Source organism: Aspergillus saccharolyticus (genome assembly GCF_003184585.1).
Source record: "Aspergillus saccharolyticus JOP 1030-1 unplaced genomic scaffold BP01scaffold_6, whole genome shotgun sequence".
In the NCBI taxonomy this organism is placed as follows: domain Eukaryota; kingdom Fungi; phylum Ascomycota; class Eurotiomycetes; order Eurotiales; family Aspergillaceae; genus Aspergillus; species Aspergillus saccharolyticus.
Window position 1 is genome coordinate 484,263 of NW_020290616.1, and position 13,129 is coordinate 497,391.

The 13,129-nt window shown below is 49.9% G+C and overlaps 4 protein-coding genes across 4 annotated transcripts; 2 read left to right on the top strand and 2 right to left on the bottom strand.

The window, feature by feature from the left end:
* Window positions 1-1,044: 1,044 nt before the first annotated feature.
* On the top strand, window positions 1,045-3,276 carry BP01DRAFT_371950 (MFS transporter; the record flags this gene model as incomplete). Its single annotated transcript, XM_025576703.1, has 10 exons — window positions 1,045-1,325; window positions 1,387-1,496; window positions 1,567-1,601; window positions 1,680-1,924; window positions 1,980-2,012; window positions 2,075-2,161; window positions 2,218-2,627; window positions 2,682-2,793; window positions 2,911-3,044; window positions 3,200-3,276. 10 exons carry the CDS (start codon window positions 1,045-1,047, stop codon window positions 3,274-3,276), a joined length of 1,524 nt encoding a protein of 507 aa, XP_025433733.1.
* A 2,856-nt stretch (window positions 3,277-6,132) lies between these two features.
* On the top strand, window positions 6,133-8,474 carry BP01DRAFT_290890 (Zn(II)2Cys6 transcription factor domain-containing protein; the record flags this gene model as incomplete). Its single annotated transcript, XM_025571624.1, has 2 exons — window positions 6,133-6,379; window positions 6,571-8,474. The coding sequence occupies 2 exons, from the start codon at window positions 6,133-6,135 to the stop codon at window positions 8,472-8,474; spliced, it is 2,151 nt and encodes a 716-aa protein (XP_025433734.1).
* Window positions 8,475-9,371: 897 nt separating this feature from the next.
* Window positions 9,372-10,483, bottom strand: BP01DRAFT_354282 (ribonucleoprotein-associated protein). Its single transcript, XM_025574388.1, has 3 exons — window positions 10,306-10,483; window positions 10,104-10,199; window positions 9,372-9,982 (listed from the first exon to the last, which is right to left on the bottom strand). The coding sequence occupies exons 1-3, from the start codon at window positions 10,322-10,324 to the stop codon at window positions 9,720-9,722; spliced, it is 378 nt and encodes a 125-aa protein (XP_025433735.1). The 5' UTR covers window positions 10,325-10,483; the 3' UTR covers window positions 9,372-9,719.
* Window positions 10,484-11,104: 621 nt separating this feature from the next.
* BP01DRAFT_313843 (putative pre-mRNA branch site protein p14) lies at window positions 11,105-12,467 on the bottom strand. Its single transcript, XM_025572519.1, has 5 exons — window positions 12,174-12,467; window positions 12,003-12,022; window positions 11,809-11,869; window positions 11,609-11,736; window positions 11,105-11,522 (listed from the first exon to the last, which is right to left on the bottom strand). The coding sequence occupies exons 1-5, from the start codon at window positions 12,203-12,205 to the stop codon at window positions 11,422-11,424; spliced, it is 342 nt and encodes a 113-aa protein (XP_025433736.1). The 5' UTR covers window positions 12,206-12,467; the 3' UTR covers window positions 11,105-11,421.
* Window positions 12,468-13,129: the final 662 nt, after the last annotated feature.

Sequence of the window (13,129 nt, forward strand, 5' to 3'; positions counted from 1 at the left end):
ATAGCTAAGGAATACCTTTAGTGTAATAGAAGCCATCTTCGTGGGAGTGTCACTTCAATGAGAACTCAGTATGTAGTACCATGGTGTTCTGCTTAATTACACTTGCTGCTAACTAAGCTGACAATTTCCCCCATACCAAATAAACAGGCAGCATTGAAACCTAACCAATTCTTCAAAGTCGTAATTTAATTCTGCACACTTCTTTTATCACCACTACCATCGGAGTCAACCGATGAGTGGGCTGCTCGGTCTTCGCTCAAAGCCGAGGCGAGACTAACACAGGCCGCCGAGCCCCGTAGTTAAACGATCAGCGGGGGTTAGCTAACTTGATACGCTTGGGCTGGGTCTTTTGTATATGTAAGCTGTGCGAAAGCTGGTTAGTTAGTCAATTAAAGGTAGTTACTCCGCACTCATAGATAACTACTAGTAGTAGGTACTATACCTATGTAGACTAGTTTCTAGAAGTAGAACCAGGAATCCATTCCGGTCCCCGCGGTCGATTCGAGGCTCGCTTTCCTGGTCGGAGTGGGGATTACCCATCTACCTACCATTTCCCCCTCCCCGGCCCCCGAGCTTCTCCTCTCAGTTCTCCGTCCTCAATCCCAAATCCTCAATTCTCAATCCTCTTCAATTACTTCTCCCCCCTGCATGAGCCAAGCCGTCACAAGCTTTGGTGGGAGATATTCTCCGAGATACGGCCCTTTTCCGTCGAATTGGCTTGCAGATCGCCTCCTGCTCCGGGAAGAAAAAGTATACCCCGACACCCCGTACTTTTCGGCAACTAGGAGGAATTTCGTGATCAGACGAGAATAAATCGACAATAGCTCAAAAGATACAGATAGCAAGAAGCAGCAGACGCATGTGTCTCAGAAATCTTCGGTGATTGATATCTCCCCATGGTTGCATACAGCGCTTCATCTTCTCTCGCCCAACACCATGTCTGAAACCGGGCAGGCGGAAGAGGCCTCGAGGGAGACGCCTGAGCCTTATCTTGAACGAAGCTCTACGAGCACGCATCAGGATGTCGAAAATGATGTGATCCAAATGGATGGAGCATTCGCTCCCATCACTGGTCGCGTTACACATGAGAGCCAGATGCGACGAGTGCACTCGCGCAGCTATTCGTTGACCGACGGCTATAGCTATAATATGCCAGACGACGATGAGGTCGAAAAGGTTCCGAGTCGGAAAGAGGGACTAGCCGCTGACGATCCTGACGCTTACATTGTTAGCTGGGATGAGCAGGATCCGATGAATCCACGCAACTTCAACACCTTGCGAAGATGGCTGATTGTGATTATCTGCTCACTGGGCTCACTTTGCGTGTAAGTATCCAGCGCCAATTCATTTGTCAGGCTCTCGCTAATATCACCGTCTCCTTGGAAGGACCTGCACATCGTCCATGTACACTGTCACCTATAATCAGATCACAGAGGAGTTCAACTGCTCTCGATTGGTCGCGACGCTGGGATTATCATTCTTCATCTGGGGCCTTGGTACGTCAGAGCGATGAGTTTGAAAATAGTTTCCCCGGTGTGGTCAATACTAACCTGGAATTTTCCAAAGCGGTCGGGCCGCTATTCCTTGCTCCTTTGTCAGAGGTTCGTGCAATTGCTGGCTTCTTAGTTTAGCCCCTGGACGGTGATTGGAGCATTATAGACGAACTAACTCCTCGCCAGTTCTATGGTCGACGATATATCTATATCTGCTCATTCTCATTCTTCTTGATCTGGCTTATCCCTTGCGCAGTAGCCAAGAATATTCAAACTTTGATCATCTGTCGCTTTTTCGGCGGCATCGCTGGTAGTGCATTTCTCAGTGTCGCTGGTGGTACTGTAGGCGACTTGTTTGCTCGTCATGAGCTTAGTGCACCGATGATGCTGTACACCAGCTCTCCCTTCATAGGTCCTGAGCTGGGTCCCCTGTTAGTTTCTTCGTTCTTCTTCACATAATAATGCAATGAGTGCTGACAGCCCCAGCGTCGGTGGCTTCGTTAACCAATTTACCACATGGTGAGCTCGCCTCCCTTTGCAGCCAACCTGCTCAGCTGACGACCTGATTTGTTCAATGCAAGGCGCTGGACGTTCTATCTCCTCTTGATCTGGACGGGTGCACTGTTAGTCTTCATCGTTTTATTCGTGCCCGAAACTTACCATCCCGTGTAAGTAGTGCTTTCCCCAACTAATTGATGATTGATGTCTCGTACTGACCATGCAGTCTGCTCCGACGTAAAGCGCGAAAATTGCGGATCGAGACGGGCGATGAGAGGTGGCAGGCGCCGATTGAGAAGATGCAACGCTCGGTAGCACAGACAGTCTTGCGGTCTACATACAGACCCCTGATCCTGCTGACGATGGAGCCGATGTGCCTGAATCTTTGTATCTTCTCCGCCATTTTGCTGGGCATTCTATATTTGTTCTTTGGTGCATTCCAGCTCGTCTTCGAAAACGTTTATGGCTTTGAGTTGTGGCAGCGTGGTCTCTGCTTCCTCGGTCTCTTCGTCGGTATGCTCCTTGCCATTTTCACGGACCCGTTGTGGCGGCGTAATTATGTCCGCCTGGAGGAGAATCATGAGAAGGCGACTGGACAATCAGATGACTTTCAGCCGGAGTGGCGGCTTCCACCAGGTATGTCTTACTTATTGACCCGTCAATTGGCTTCTAATACCAAAGATAATGCAGCAATCGCCGGGGGTCCCCTTGTGACTGTTGGCCTTTTCATATTCTCTTGGACGATCTATCCTCATGTGCACTGGGTCGTACCACTTATCGGCAGTGCATTCTTTGGAGCTGGGTGAGTTTGCGCACTGTTTGAGCTTATGCATGTAGCAATCTTCATTTGTCAAATGTTCACACATGACCCGTCTCAAAGCTACCTTCCCCACCGTCGGTACTGACTTGTCGCATACAGTACCATCCTGGTGTACTCGGGAATCTTCACTTTTCTAGTCGACGCATATCCGACCTACGCTGCCAGTGCTTTGGCCGCTAACAGCTTCGCGCGTTCCCTCTTCGGCGGAGTTTTCCCTCTTTTCGGTATTCAGAGTAAGTCCCCGCCTCAGCATAAAGGATTGTCGTAGTTCCACGCTATATCGGCTATGATGGGTGCTTCTGCTTTTGAGCTTGTATGGCTTTGTTCTAGAGCCTATCAATTCTCGATGAACTGCATTTTGACCGCTCACTGCTAACAAAGGTTTCAGTGTACGACAACTTGGGTTATCACTGGGCGACATCGCTTCTTGCCTTTCTGACGCTTGTTATGTCACCGTTCCCGTAAGTACATGATGCTGTGTGAGGGAGAGAGAGAGAGAGAGAGAGAGAGAGAGGAAGAGAGGTGGAGGGGGATATATGTGTGTTTATGTATGGGAAGTTGTTGATCTCTGGATCGTTTCGCGTGGACTTCAATGTTCGCCCTGCGATGCCGTCGGCGGGTTCGACCGCCATTGTTTCCTTGCATGGGGATCGACAGCGGCGGCAGTATTGCACATCTGGCGCCTCACGCACTCCCACTCCTCTGTCCCTCTGGCAAAACTCTTACTTTCCGTGGAGACAACCTGAACACGAGTACTGACTATTCTGGGTACCTCTTCTGAATAGGTACGTATTCTATCTTTATGGTAGCCGCATCCGGAAGAAGAGCCGATTTGCTGCATGATCGATCATTACCACGTCTTTCATGGTTATGGGGTTGCTGAGGCCGACTTATGCAACGAGCTTTGCCGCCTACATCTGATTAATGAAAGAAAACTCAGAGCATCTCCAGATGAGGCTTACGGAATAAGACTCCGAATACCCAGCGAACGATAGCACTACTGCTGCTGGGCATGCTTGAACTACGGACCTAGGGCGCCAGGGTGACCTTGGCGGATATAGTCAATATTCTACAGTCAACACCAACTAACTTCATGATGAAGGGAAATAGAGATCTCATACAATCGGTCATTCCTGTTTTCTCCAGCAGGTAGATCATTTACGGGTAGGGAGCCGATGTCTACTATCCATCCAGTACTATGTTTATTAGAACTATACCTCTTCACAATGGCCCATAAGAGCCCTCGCCTCATGGCAAACTTTTCTTCCCTCTTTCTTGACAAGCGTAGAAGACAAATCATATCATATTCCATAACCGAGGCATACTCGACATGAACCTTGATTGTGAAACCTGAGGCGTGAGAGTCACAACCACGGTCATATCGGGCATATTCGGGTAACAGGACCTAACCCAGCGGGAAGTCTCGGGGTAAGACTCTTCCAGCAGGGATGTGATTGGTGCGCCGGTTCATCTTTGAGGCATTTGTTTTCTCTAGTTTCTTCTTTTCTTTTTCTTTTTCTTTTTTCCCTCGCTTCTTCTCGCAGGTAGAGGGGTCGGCTTACACGTGGCAGAAGTTTGAATCTAAAGGCAGGGAAATGAAGGATATACTACTAAGGTGTGCCGTGCCAACTTACCAAGAGGTCTGTACTATACAGTACATACGGGGTACTAAAGTGTTGAATTGATCAGCCGGGTATTGTGCTGATATGAGCCCAGTATCCAACTAACTATTTATCTATATACGGAGTACTTCTTTATGAGTGGAACTCATGTCGAAATCGTGATGAGCCTGAAACCGAGGGAAGATGAGGATTCTTTCTGACTTTTCTGTATGCGAATCTTGTAATATGGATTGATCAAGAGTAGTTGCAGTGCGGGGGAATCGAATAGCTCTGTAGAACAATAATGATGTCTTTCTGTCACATGCAGTAGCTGATTATCCCTCTCATAGCTTCATCATATCTCGAATTTCCACATGGTAATTACAGCTCCCAAAGTCCTCATTGAGCCCTGAGTCCTTACCTCGATGCTCTGGTTTCGTGCATGCTTGCCCCCTACACCAATATCCTTTGACTTATCATTATCATTATCATCATTCCTCCTCTATATTTATCCATTGATTCAGATCACTGGGTCCCGCAGAAAGATTGGTCAGTGACAAGCAACACGCGACACGCGACAGTTGATCTATTGCATGCATGCATGCTTGCATGCATGGCTTGCAGTATAGTAGTTGTATCTGTCTGATATCTAATATCTAAATCTGGTACGGTAACCGTACCGAACCCTCCATCCATCCATCCATTCATCCAAATCCAATTATCCCACCATTCAGGCAATCATCCAGCGATTGAAACAAACATCCTTGACGCCCTCGTGTCTGTCACAATTTTCTTTTCTTTTCTTTTCTTTTTCTTTTTCTTTTTCCTTTTTTGCTTCTCCTTTTTCTCCCTCCATATCCAATTCTTTTCTCAACCTGTCGCACCACTGCTTATTCTCTTCTTGGTGACTCTTCTACCCCCGCGTTTAGTTATCACTTCTCTTTTCTCTTCAAGGTCTTCTTCTTCTTCCTGTTCTTCTTTACCCCTCCTGTTGCAAATCCCCTCTCCCCTCTTCTTCTCCCGCCGGGTTCGGTACCTTACAAATCCTCCCCGATCGACTTTTATTACTGCGCCTGGTCCTTGGGTTTTCTTTCCCCGCAGTCTCCGACCCTCGACAAATTGAGCCCAATCTTCGCTCTCCACTCGCCCTACCAATATTATGCGTTAAACGATCCCACTTCTCCCCCTTCTCGGATTCCACCCGCGTGATCGTGAAAAGCATCCTTAGATTTCTATTCTTCCACCATCTACCCTTTAACTTTCTTGTCGCCCCTATAAATCGACTTTTTTGACCCTTCTTCATCGGGTGCGCCGGTCCTGCTGCCAATACCTCTTCCAGCTCTCCCCTCCTCATCCGCCCTGTCCGTCCTCTTCAATCTTACGGTCTGCCGTCGCTCTCCGCTCTTCGTTTCGTCCTCGTTCTACAACTTTCGTCGCTTGTACCCCGTATCTGCTTGAATTTCATGCGCCCGAACCGCGACACAACTGCATATCTGCTCTTTCCAGATTAATCCACCGGGGGACTTCCAGAAGAATCGGTACTCGAAAAAAGGGAAAAATCGTGGCACTGAGGCTGTGAGACATCCTCGGCTATTTCGCTGCGTTCGAATACTCAGGTGGCAAGCCTTCTTTTCGAGACGAAATATTCGCACGTGCGCAGCTCGGCTCTCGCCTTACACCGCTTCCCGAGTCACCGCTCCGTCGGTTCATTCATGTCGAAATGGACGTGGACGCCAAGGAGAAGAGCTCCCCAGCTCCGTCGGTCGAGCCAAATGGGCCCAATCACGACATCAGGTCTGCTGACGAGCACTCGGAAACTCACAAGACAGAGGTGAACGGCGACGAGAAGGACAAAGGTGCCGTGGAGCTTGGACAGAAGTCGGCCAATGCAAAGGATCCGTCGAGGCCGAGGAGGAAAAAGGCGCGTAGGGCATGTTTTGCTTGCCAGCGGGCGCATTTGACTTGCGGTATGACTGACCTCGTCTGAGCTTTCCTTTTACCCCCCCCTCCCTCCCCTTCTGCATTGGCAATTCTCGCGCTTTTTTTCACAATCAGCCGTTCAGGCGCTCTACCTAGCGCCTTCTAGCAAACGCATCGCGGCATGTGCATCGCGTCGTTGGAGTAAGGACGTCCAACTAACTGAGCTTCGTGCGCATAGGTGATGAGAGACCGTGTCAGCGGTGTATTAAGCGTGGGTTGCAAGATGCATGTCAGGATGGTGTCCGGAAAAAAGCGAAGTACCTCCATGATGCACCTGATGGGGCTTTGATGCCGGGAATTGGCGGAAGCTTCTACAACAATCCCATGCGCAACAATAGCCTGCCGCTCTCGAGGAACGGCGCCAACGCAGTCAATGCGGCTGCACCGCAAAATTCCGGGGCCAGTTTCTATCCAACCCCCCAATCCACGTCCTACAATGTTTACCAGGAAAACCCCATGAACCAGACTTCGTTCCCTTCGCAGTCACCCGTATCACCGTCCTTTAACCTCAAAGCCACTCCGACCGTTCGAAACAATAGTCTATCTTCCTCAGTCAACCAACAACAGCAAACGAATACGAGTACTTCGGGTCCGTCTACACAGAACCCCAATCCCTTCGCCGGTCCGTTCTTCGATCCCAGCGATCCTGCCCTATTTAATTTCGACCTTTCTAGCATGAACTTCGAGAACAGGTACGGTGCGCTGGAGTTCGGTATGCTCGGACACATGGCGACAGGCGCCGGGGATTCGCCTAGCGATTCAGCTACGCAGCGAGGGTCTATGGGCCGCAGTGGTTCTGCGCAATATGCTTCCACTCCTATCACTGGAGGGCCGGGGTTCGGTGAAAGTCCCGGCAATCAGCAGCCGTTTATGTTCGGTGACCCACTTCTGAATGAATGGCCGAGCAGCCAGGCGCCGGGACAGACGCATGTTACCGTTCCTAGCGTCTATCCCCAATCCAGTCAAGGAAATGTGATACCTGGACACTTGTCCAAAGCCGATGCGCCGCATGCGTTTGCGATTGAAAGCGGTCCGGTTCATTTCAACAGCCCTGGCGCAACCACCAGTCCTCTGCTGACGAGCGGCTTCGAAGAGTCTCCCTTTGGCACTGCGGTTGCCACCAAGGCTAATGGTATGGCTCCGATCAATCAACGACCCGCCATAACGACACCCAGCCTGAAGCATCAGAATCTGCATGTGGGAGTGCGCCGACGACAAAGGAATCCGTCCTCGATATACGAGAGCGTCAAGGAACCTTACGCATATACCAGTCGCTTTCACAACCTTACTGCCTTCATTCAGCGGCGGTTCAGTCCGCAAAAGACCCTACAAATTGCCAAGGCGCTGGCATCAATTCGACCCTCGTTCATTGCGACAACGAAAACGTTGAATAGAGACGATCTCATCTTCATGGAGAAGTGCTTCCAGAGGACGCTGTGGGAATACGAGGACTTTATCAACGCGTGCGGTACGCCTACGATCGTGTGCCGTCGAACGGGCGAGATTGCGGCGGTGGGCAAAGAGTTCAGTATTTTGACTGGATGGAAGAAGGATGTGCTTCTGGGCAAGGAACCCAACCTTAATGTGAACACGGGGGCCACTTCGGGCCCAAATTCCGGGACATCCTCGCGCAGCTTCACTCCGCGCGGGTCGGCGGGCGAGAATTCATCAACCCCAGGGCGGCCGCACCCTGTTTTCCTGGCAGAGTTGCTGGATGACGACAGTGTGGTGCAATTCTATGAAGATTTCGCCAGACTAGCTTTTGGGGATTCGCGTGGCAGCGTGATGCGAACGTGCAAGTTGTTGAAGTACAAGACGAAAGAGGATATGGAGTTGGCATCGGAGGATAACCAACGCTGGAATAATCACCTGCGCAAGGGTGGAATCGCCAGCGAGGCGGGCATGAACCAGCTCGGTTTCAAGGATGGCAAGGTTGAATGCGCCTACTGCTGGACAGTAAAGCGTGATGTGTTTGACATTCCGATGTTGATCGTGATGAACGTGAGTTTCCCTACCCGCCCCCGACTCTGGATTAGGGCTAATGCACCTGCAGTTCCTTCCATGCATTTAACTTGCGCGTGATGATCGAACCATGTTCGGCATCATGGTTTGACCCACATGTTTTGACTATCGTTGATTGCTTGTCTGAAGTTTTTGCTTTCCTCAACACCATACCCAGGCCGGATTGACATAAAAGTAACCTTAATGAGCCTCTGTTTGTTTCTGACGTTTCTGTTCATGATCGGTCTGCATTTGGAGGCTGTTTGGATGTGATTTCACTTCTTTTCTATATCGGTACATATCGATTCGCCGCATGATTCCCATGGAGCCTGCTCTTGTTTTCTTGTGTTTATATGTTGGGGGTCTATGATAGAGTGGTGAAAGGGGGTTTTATGACTCTTTTTACCTGCAGTAAATTCGTCTGGGCTGTTTGTGATGGAAAGTGGTCTTTGTACGTCAGCTTGTTGCCATCTGTATACGGATCAGAGCTCGTTTCGCCCTGGAGCAATCTAGGAATTAAGTCACCTCAAAGAGGGGGGAGGTGAATGGTCTGAAAAGATTAGGGGCCGGGGCCCCTTGCAAGTTGATCATTATGAGCTGATTCTTCGGTCATTTTGTGCGATGGGAATTGGGCCACCACCAGTGACTGGGGCTGGGACTTGGCCGATCAACACTGCATCCATGATGGACACGCCGGTCTTTTGAACACTCTTGTTTGAGAACGCCACCCTTGACTCTACTGAAAGACAGTGACGAGGACTAGTTATCTGGTGCACCATCGTCTGATCTTCTTTATACGGCAGGTCACCTTGACTCCGATAGGTCCCTCGAACCTCTGGGCACCTTAGCTATGGTCTAGAATCCATAGATTCGTCACCGACTTCTTCCGGGGCCCCAGCGCTGGGCCCAAGCCTACGCCAAGTGCCGGATTCCGAGACCTGAAAGGACGCTACAGTTTTGCTAGTCAGGCAACATAGACCCATTGCAAGGCGTGTATCGTAAAATTCGACATTTAAGCTAATAACTGTCTAATTCGAGTATAGCAGAGGTCCATATAAATTTCACCCATTTGAATCCAGAAAAATGTTCTGGAAGTCCCTTTTACAAAGAAAGGACCTGAGCAAAAAGAAAAGAAACAAAAAAGACCTTCCACTATGACTCCATCAACCCAGTCCCCAATACCCGAGCTCATTCCCTATCTTCGCCCGCACACACAGGGGTATATGGAAGATAGATTTGAAATAGATATCAAACTCGATGGAACTGAGTATAGGTGATGACGAGGTTTTTCCACCCAGACTCATTCCAAGCGAAGCATAGACGGCTTTACAGCATAAGTCTCTCAACCTTGTCCTTGAGGGTACGGATCTGGCCCATCAGATCACTGGCCTCGTTGGTGGTGATGCTGGCGGCGATGACGGGGCGGGAGACACCGCAGGCACGGCCGAGAGCGAGCTTGCTGGGAACGAAGACGTAGACGCAGTTCTTGTCCTCGGCGAGCAGAGGGATGTGCATGACGATGGCGAGAGGGGAGGTATCGGCAGCAAGGATGACCAACTCGGCGGTACCACGGTTAAGGGTCTTGGTGGCTGTGAAAATAGGAGTGTTAACCAACACGCTGCAACGATGATTCGAAAAAGGCGAAAAGATTTAAAGAAAAAAAAAGAAGAAGATATCATCATCATCCAGCAGGAAATCGGAATCACTTACCCTCGTTAGCACCCTTCTTGAGCTGGCGGTAGTGGGAAGCCTGCTGGACAAGATCCAAAAGGCTCTGGGTTAGGCTCTCGTCGGCCAGAGGCCAGGCTGTATCGAAGAAGACATGTCAGTATATGAGAAATCTTTTTTTTTTCCCCAGAGTTTTCTTCTGCGACGGCTTGTGGTGGTGGGGGAGTGTGAAGAGGATTCTTACCAGCAGAGGTGTCAGCCATGGTAGAAGATGGGTGAATTTATGAGCAGACAAAAGATGTCAGAGGTCTATCGTAGAAGCAGGCTCACGCAAAGGATCACTGCCGCGGTGCAGGTCGAGATGCTGGAGAAAAGGAGGAGGGTAAAGAAAGTGCAGTGGTCAAGTTGAAGGTCTCCGTCCGGGCCCAGCGATGAAAAGAAAATCTTTTGGAGGCGGTCGGCCAGGTGTGGGGCAGAACAGAAGGGAAAAATCTTTATGCCTGAGAAATCGGGCAGTAAAGTGTACGTACTATACCTCCCGAGCTTAGACTAACAAGCGCTAATGAACGACTAGGCAGGAGGCTCGGCTCTTAGCACTACGAACTAGACTCAGTAGACTATAACGACTTACTGCTAAGCATTCTCATTTTCCAATATCAGAGATGACTGTAACTGCATCATGTCCCCCACAACTCATGACTCTCAGAGTGGGTAACTACTATCTAGTATACATAGTACGTTTAGGTACTACGAAGATACTGAGTAACTTGAAGTTACACGGAATATAAAGGCGAAGCTAGTCGGCTAGGCTAGCCTCACGTAGGTCGCTCAGGGGCAAAGGACCATTGACTGCATGATGATCTTCACCAGCCTGATCCACTGCCAACGTATGATGCAGCTGGGGAGCGATCGTGGAGACCCGAGCCAAGCATTCCGGGGCCCCAGCTGCACAGAACCCTGTCCGTGATCCCAGTGAGTCCTAGAAAACAGTATGTTTGGTGGATTTGGCTACCAGATTCAATGAAGGACCATGAAGTCTGCGCATCGCATTCCATGAGTTTGCCCGCAACAGCCGCAAGTGGCCGGCGATCGAAATGATTATATTGATAGCAGTGACTAACCGGTGCAACGGAATTGATCCCAGCCTGAAATAACCCATTCTGTACCACTTTCTCCGGACTTCAGCCAGAGTCTCATTCTACCCGCCGGCAACCCTCTCAGACCCATGAATCAAATAAGAGCCACTATCAAACCCAGAGGAGAAAACAAACGCCGAGAACCCCACGACCAACCCATGTGAATACGCAACCAGATGCCGGCAAAGGGCATGCAGAGAAAGCGACAAAAAGTAATCATCACGTCATTCTATACCATGCTGCTGTTTGAGACGTTCCAAATTCTCTTGCCTTTCCGCCAAGTCCTCTTTCGACCTAAGCATTTTTTCCGGCTGGTGGTATAGCACTAGGAGGTGAAGCGGCGAATGTCAACCAGACTGTCCCCGTCACAATAATTTCGAAAAAAAATGCACCGCAGACAGAAAAACGTACCGACGAGATATCTGTTTTGGAAATTGAATCCATTGAGCTTATCGCATGCCTGTTTGGCGTCGTGAACGTCTTCGTATACCACAAAGGCAGTGCCCTTGGAGTTATTCGCAATTCCCTGTCGTATTTGTCTGACGGAGAGAGCGTTAGTTTCGGGTCGAATGGCAATGAGACGACAGCGCGTGAGTCACTGAAAGGCCTACCGGATGGGACCGAATTTGCCGAAGAGGTCGAAGAGTTGCTCCGCTGTTACGTTGTAGCTGAATCAAAAACGCCTCGTTAGCAGTCACTTCAAGGGATAGACGTGATTATTTCCATTGATGTATTTGATAGGACAGGCATGCGACGATCGACGGGCGGGTTTAAAGATTCCGAGTGTGAAGGTAGGCATACTTGAGGTTCTTGACAAAGAGAATCCTAAGAGATGTTAGTCACATATTCCACCAAATCCAAATCTTCCAGTAAAGAACGCCATCATGGTGCCTAGTTCCCCGAGCCCTAGGAGCGCAGCGGAGACGATGGCGGGTGACCGGTAGGGGAGGGGTAGAATTGTTCGAACAGAACCTACCGATTGGCTTCGGGGGCGAGCTTCCGGCTCATTCTCGGGTGGGACAGTAAATGCTGTAGAAAAGATGTGAAAGAAAGGGTGAAGGTCGCGTCAGATACCCAACGGGGGTCTGGGGGAAGAGTATTTATGAAAGGAAAGGAGGAGAAGCAGGTCAGAGAGAAAGCAAGATAGAAGGGAGCAATTATCCGCGACGAGCACGAGGTTCGAGAGATTGACTGCCTTGCCAGTTCGGGCTTAGTGGCCTTGGAGGAGCCTCACTTTGATGGAAGTTCGAAGTGGATCAAGAACTCCAGGACGATAACCAACTCGTGGTACAAGAGCTTCGCTGAATTGGAAGAACATCGGAGACAAGATAAATTATCATGCTTTTAACTCAAAGTCCAGAGATACACGGATAGTATGCAAATATATCCTCAGTTAGTTATGCATGATAATGGTTGGTGCCGCAAACGACGACTTACCGGTACATACAACAATACTAACAACACTTGTAAGTCGGATGGTTGCCTGAGGCTAACACCCTCTCTCTCTCTCTCTCTCTCTCTCTCGTTGATCTCCGTCCGGCGACGACCTCCTCCTCCTCCTCCTCCCCTCTCCTCTCCTCTCGGCCTCATCGCCGCCCCCCCCCGTCTATCTGCCTTTCAAAGATCGCTTCTCCTCCTCTCCCTCTCCCCCTCTCTCCCTTCAATTCTGATGCGCATCATTTCAATCGCTCAAGCCTCTTGATTCTTATATTCTCGGTTTTCTAATCCGCTTTATTCTATTTCTCCTCCACTCTCGACCGTGGTGCAGCTGTCTTCCGTCTCCCAGTTGCTTGCGCGCTCTCTCTTTCTCTCTCTCTCTCTCCCGCCCGTCGGCAGAGGCTCGCTCAACTCCCCCCCTCCCCTCTCAACCTCCGCCGTGCGACTCTGCTCCGTCAACTCCCTCTCTCCTCCGTCCTCTTCCCCCCCCAACCC

Excerpts from the sequence above, each read along its gene's own strand:
- BP01DRAFT_313843 (XM_025572519.1), bottom strand. The coding sequence starts at position 12,205 with ATGAGCCGGAAGCTCGCCCCCGAAGCCAATCG. Across the intron at positions 12,023-12,173 it reads CTCGCCCCCGAAGCCAATCG|GATTCTCTTTGTCAAGAACC; the intron begins GTAGGTTCTGTT and ends AACATCTCTTAG. Across the intron at positions 11,737-11,808 it reads GGCAAATTCGGTCCCATCCG|ACAAATACGACAGGGAATTG; the intron begins GTAGGCCTTTCA and ends TCTCTCCGTCAG.
- BP01DRAFT_354282 (XM_025574388.1), bottom strand. Across the intron at positions 9,983-10,103 it reads CAAGAAGGGTGCTAACGAGG|CCACCAAGACCCTTAACCGT; the intron begins GTAAGTGATTCC and ends CTATTTTCACAG.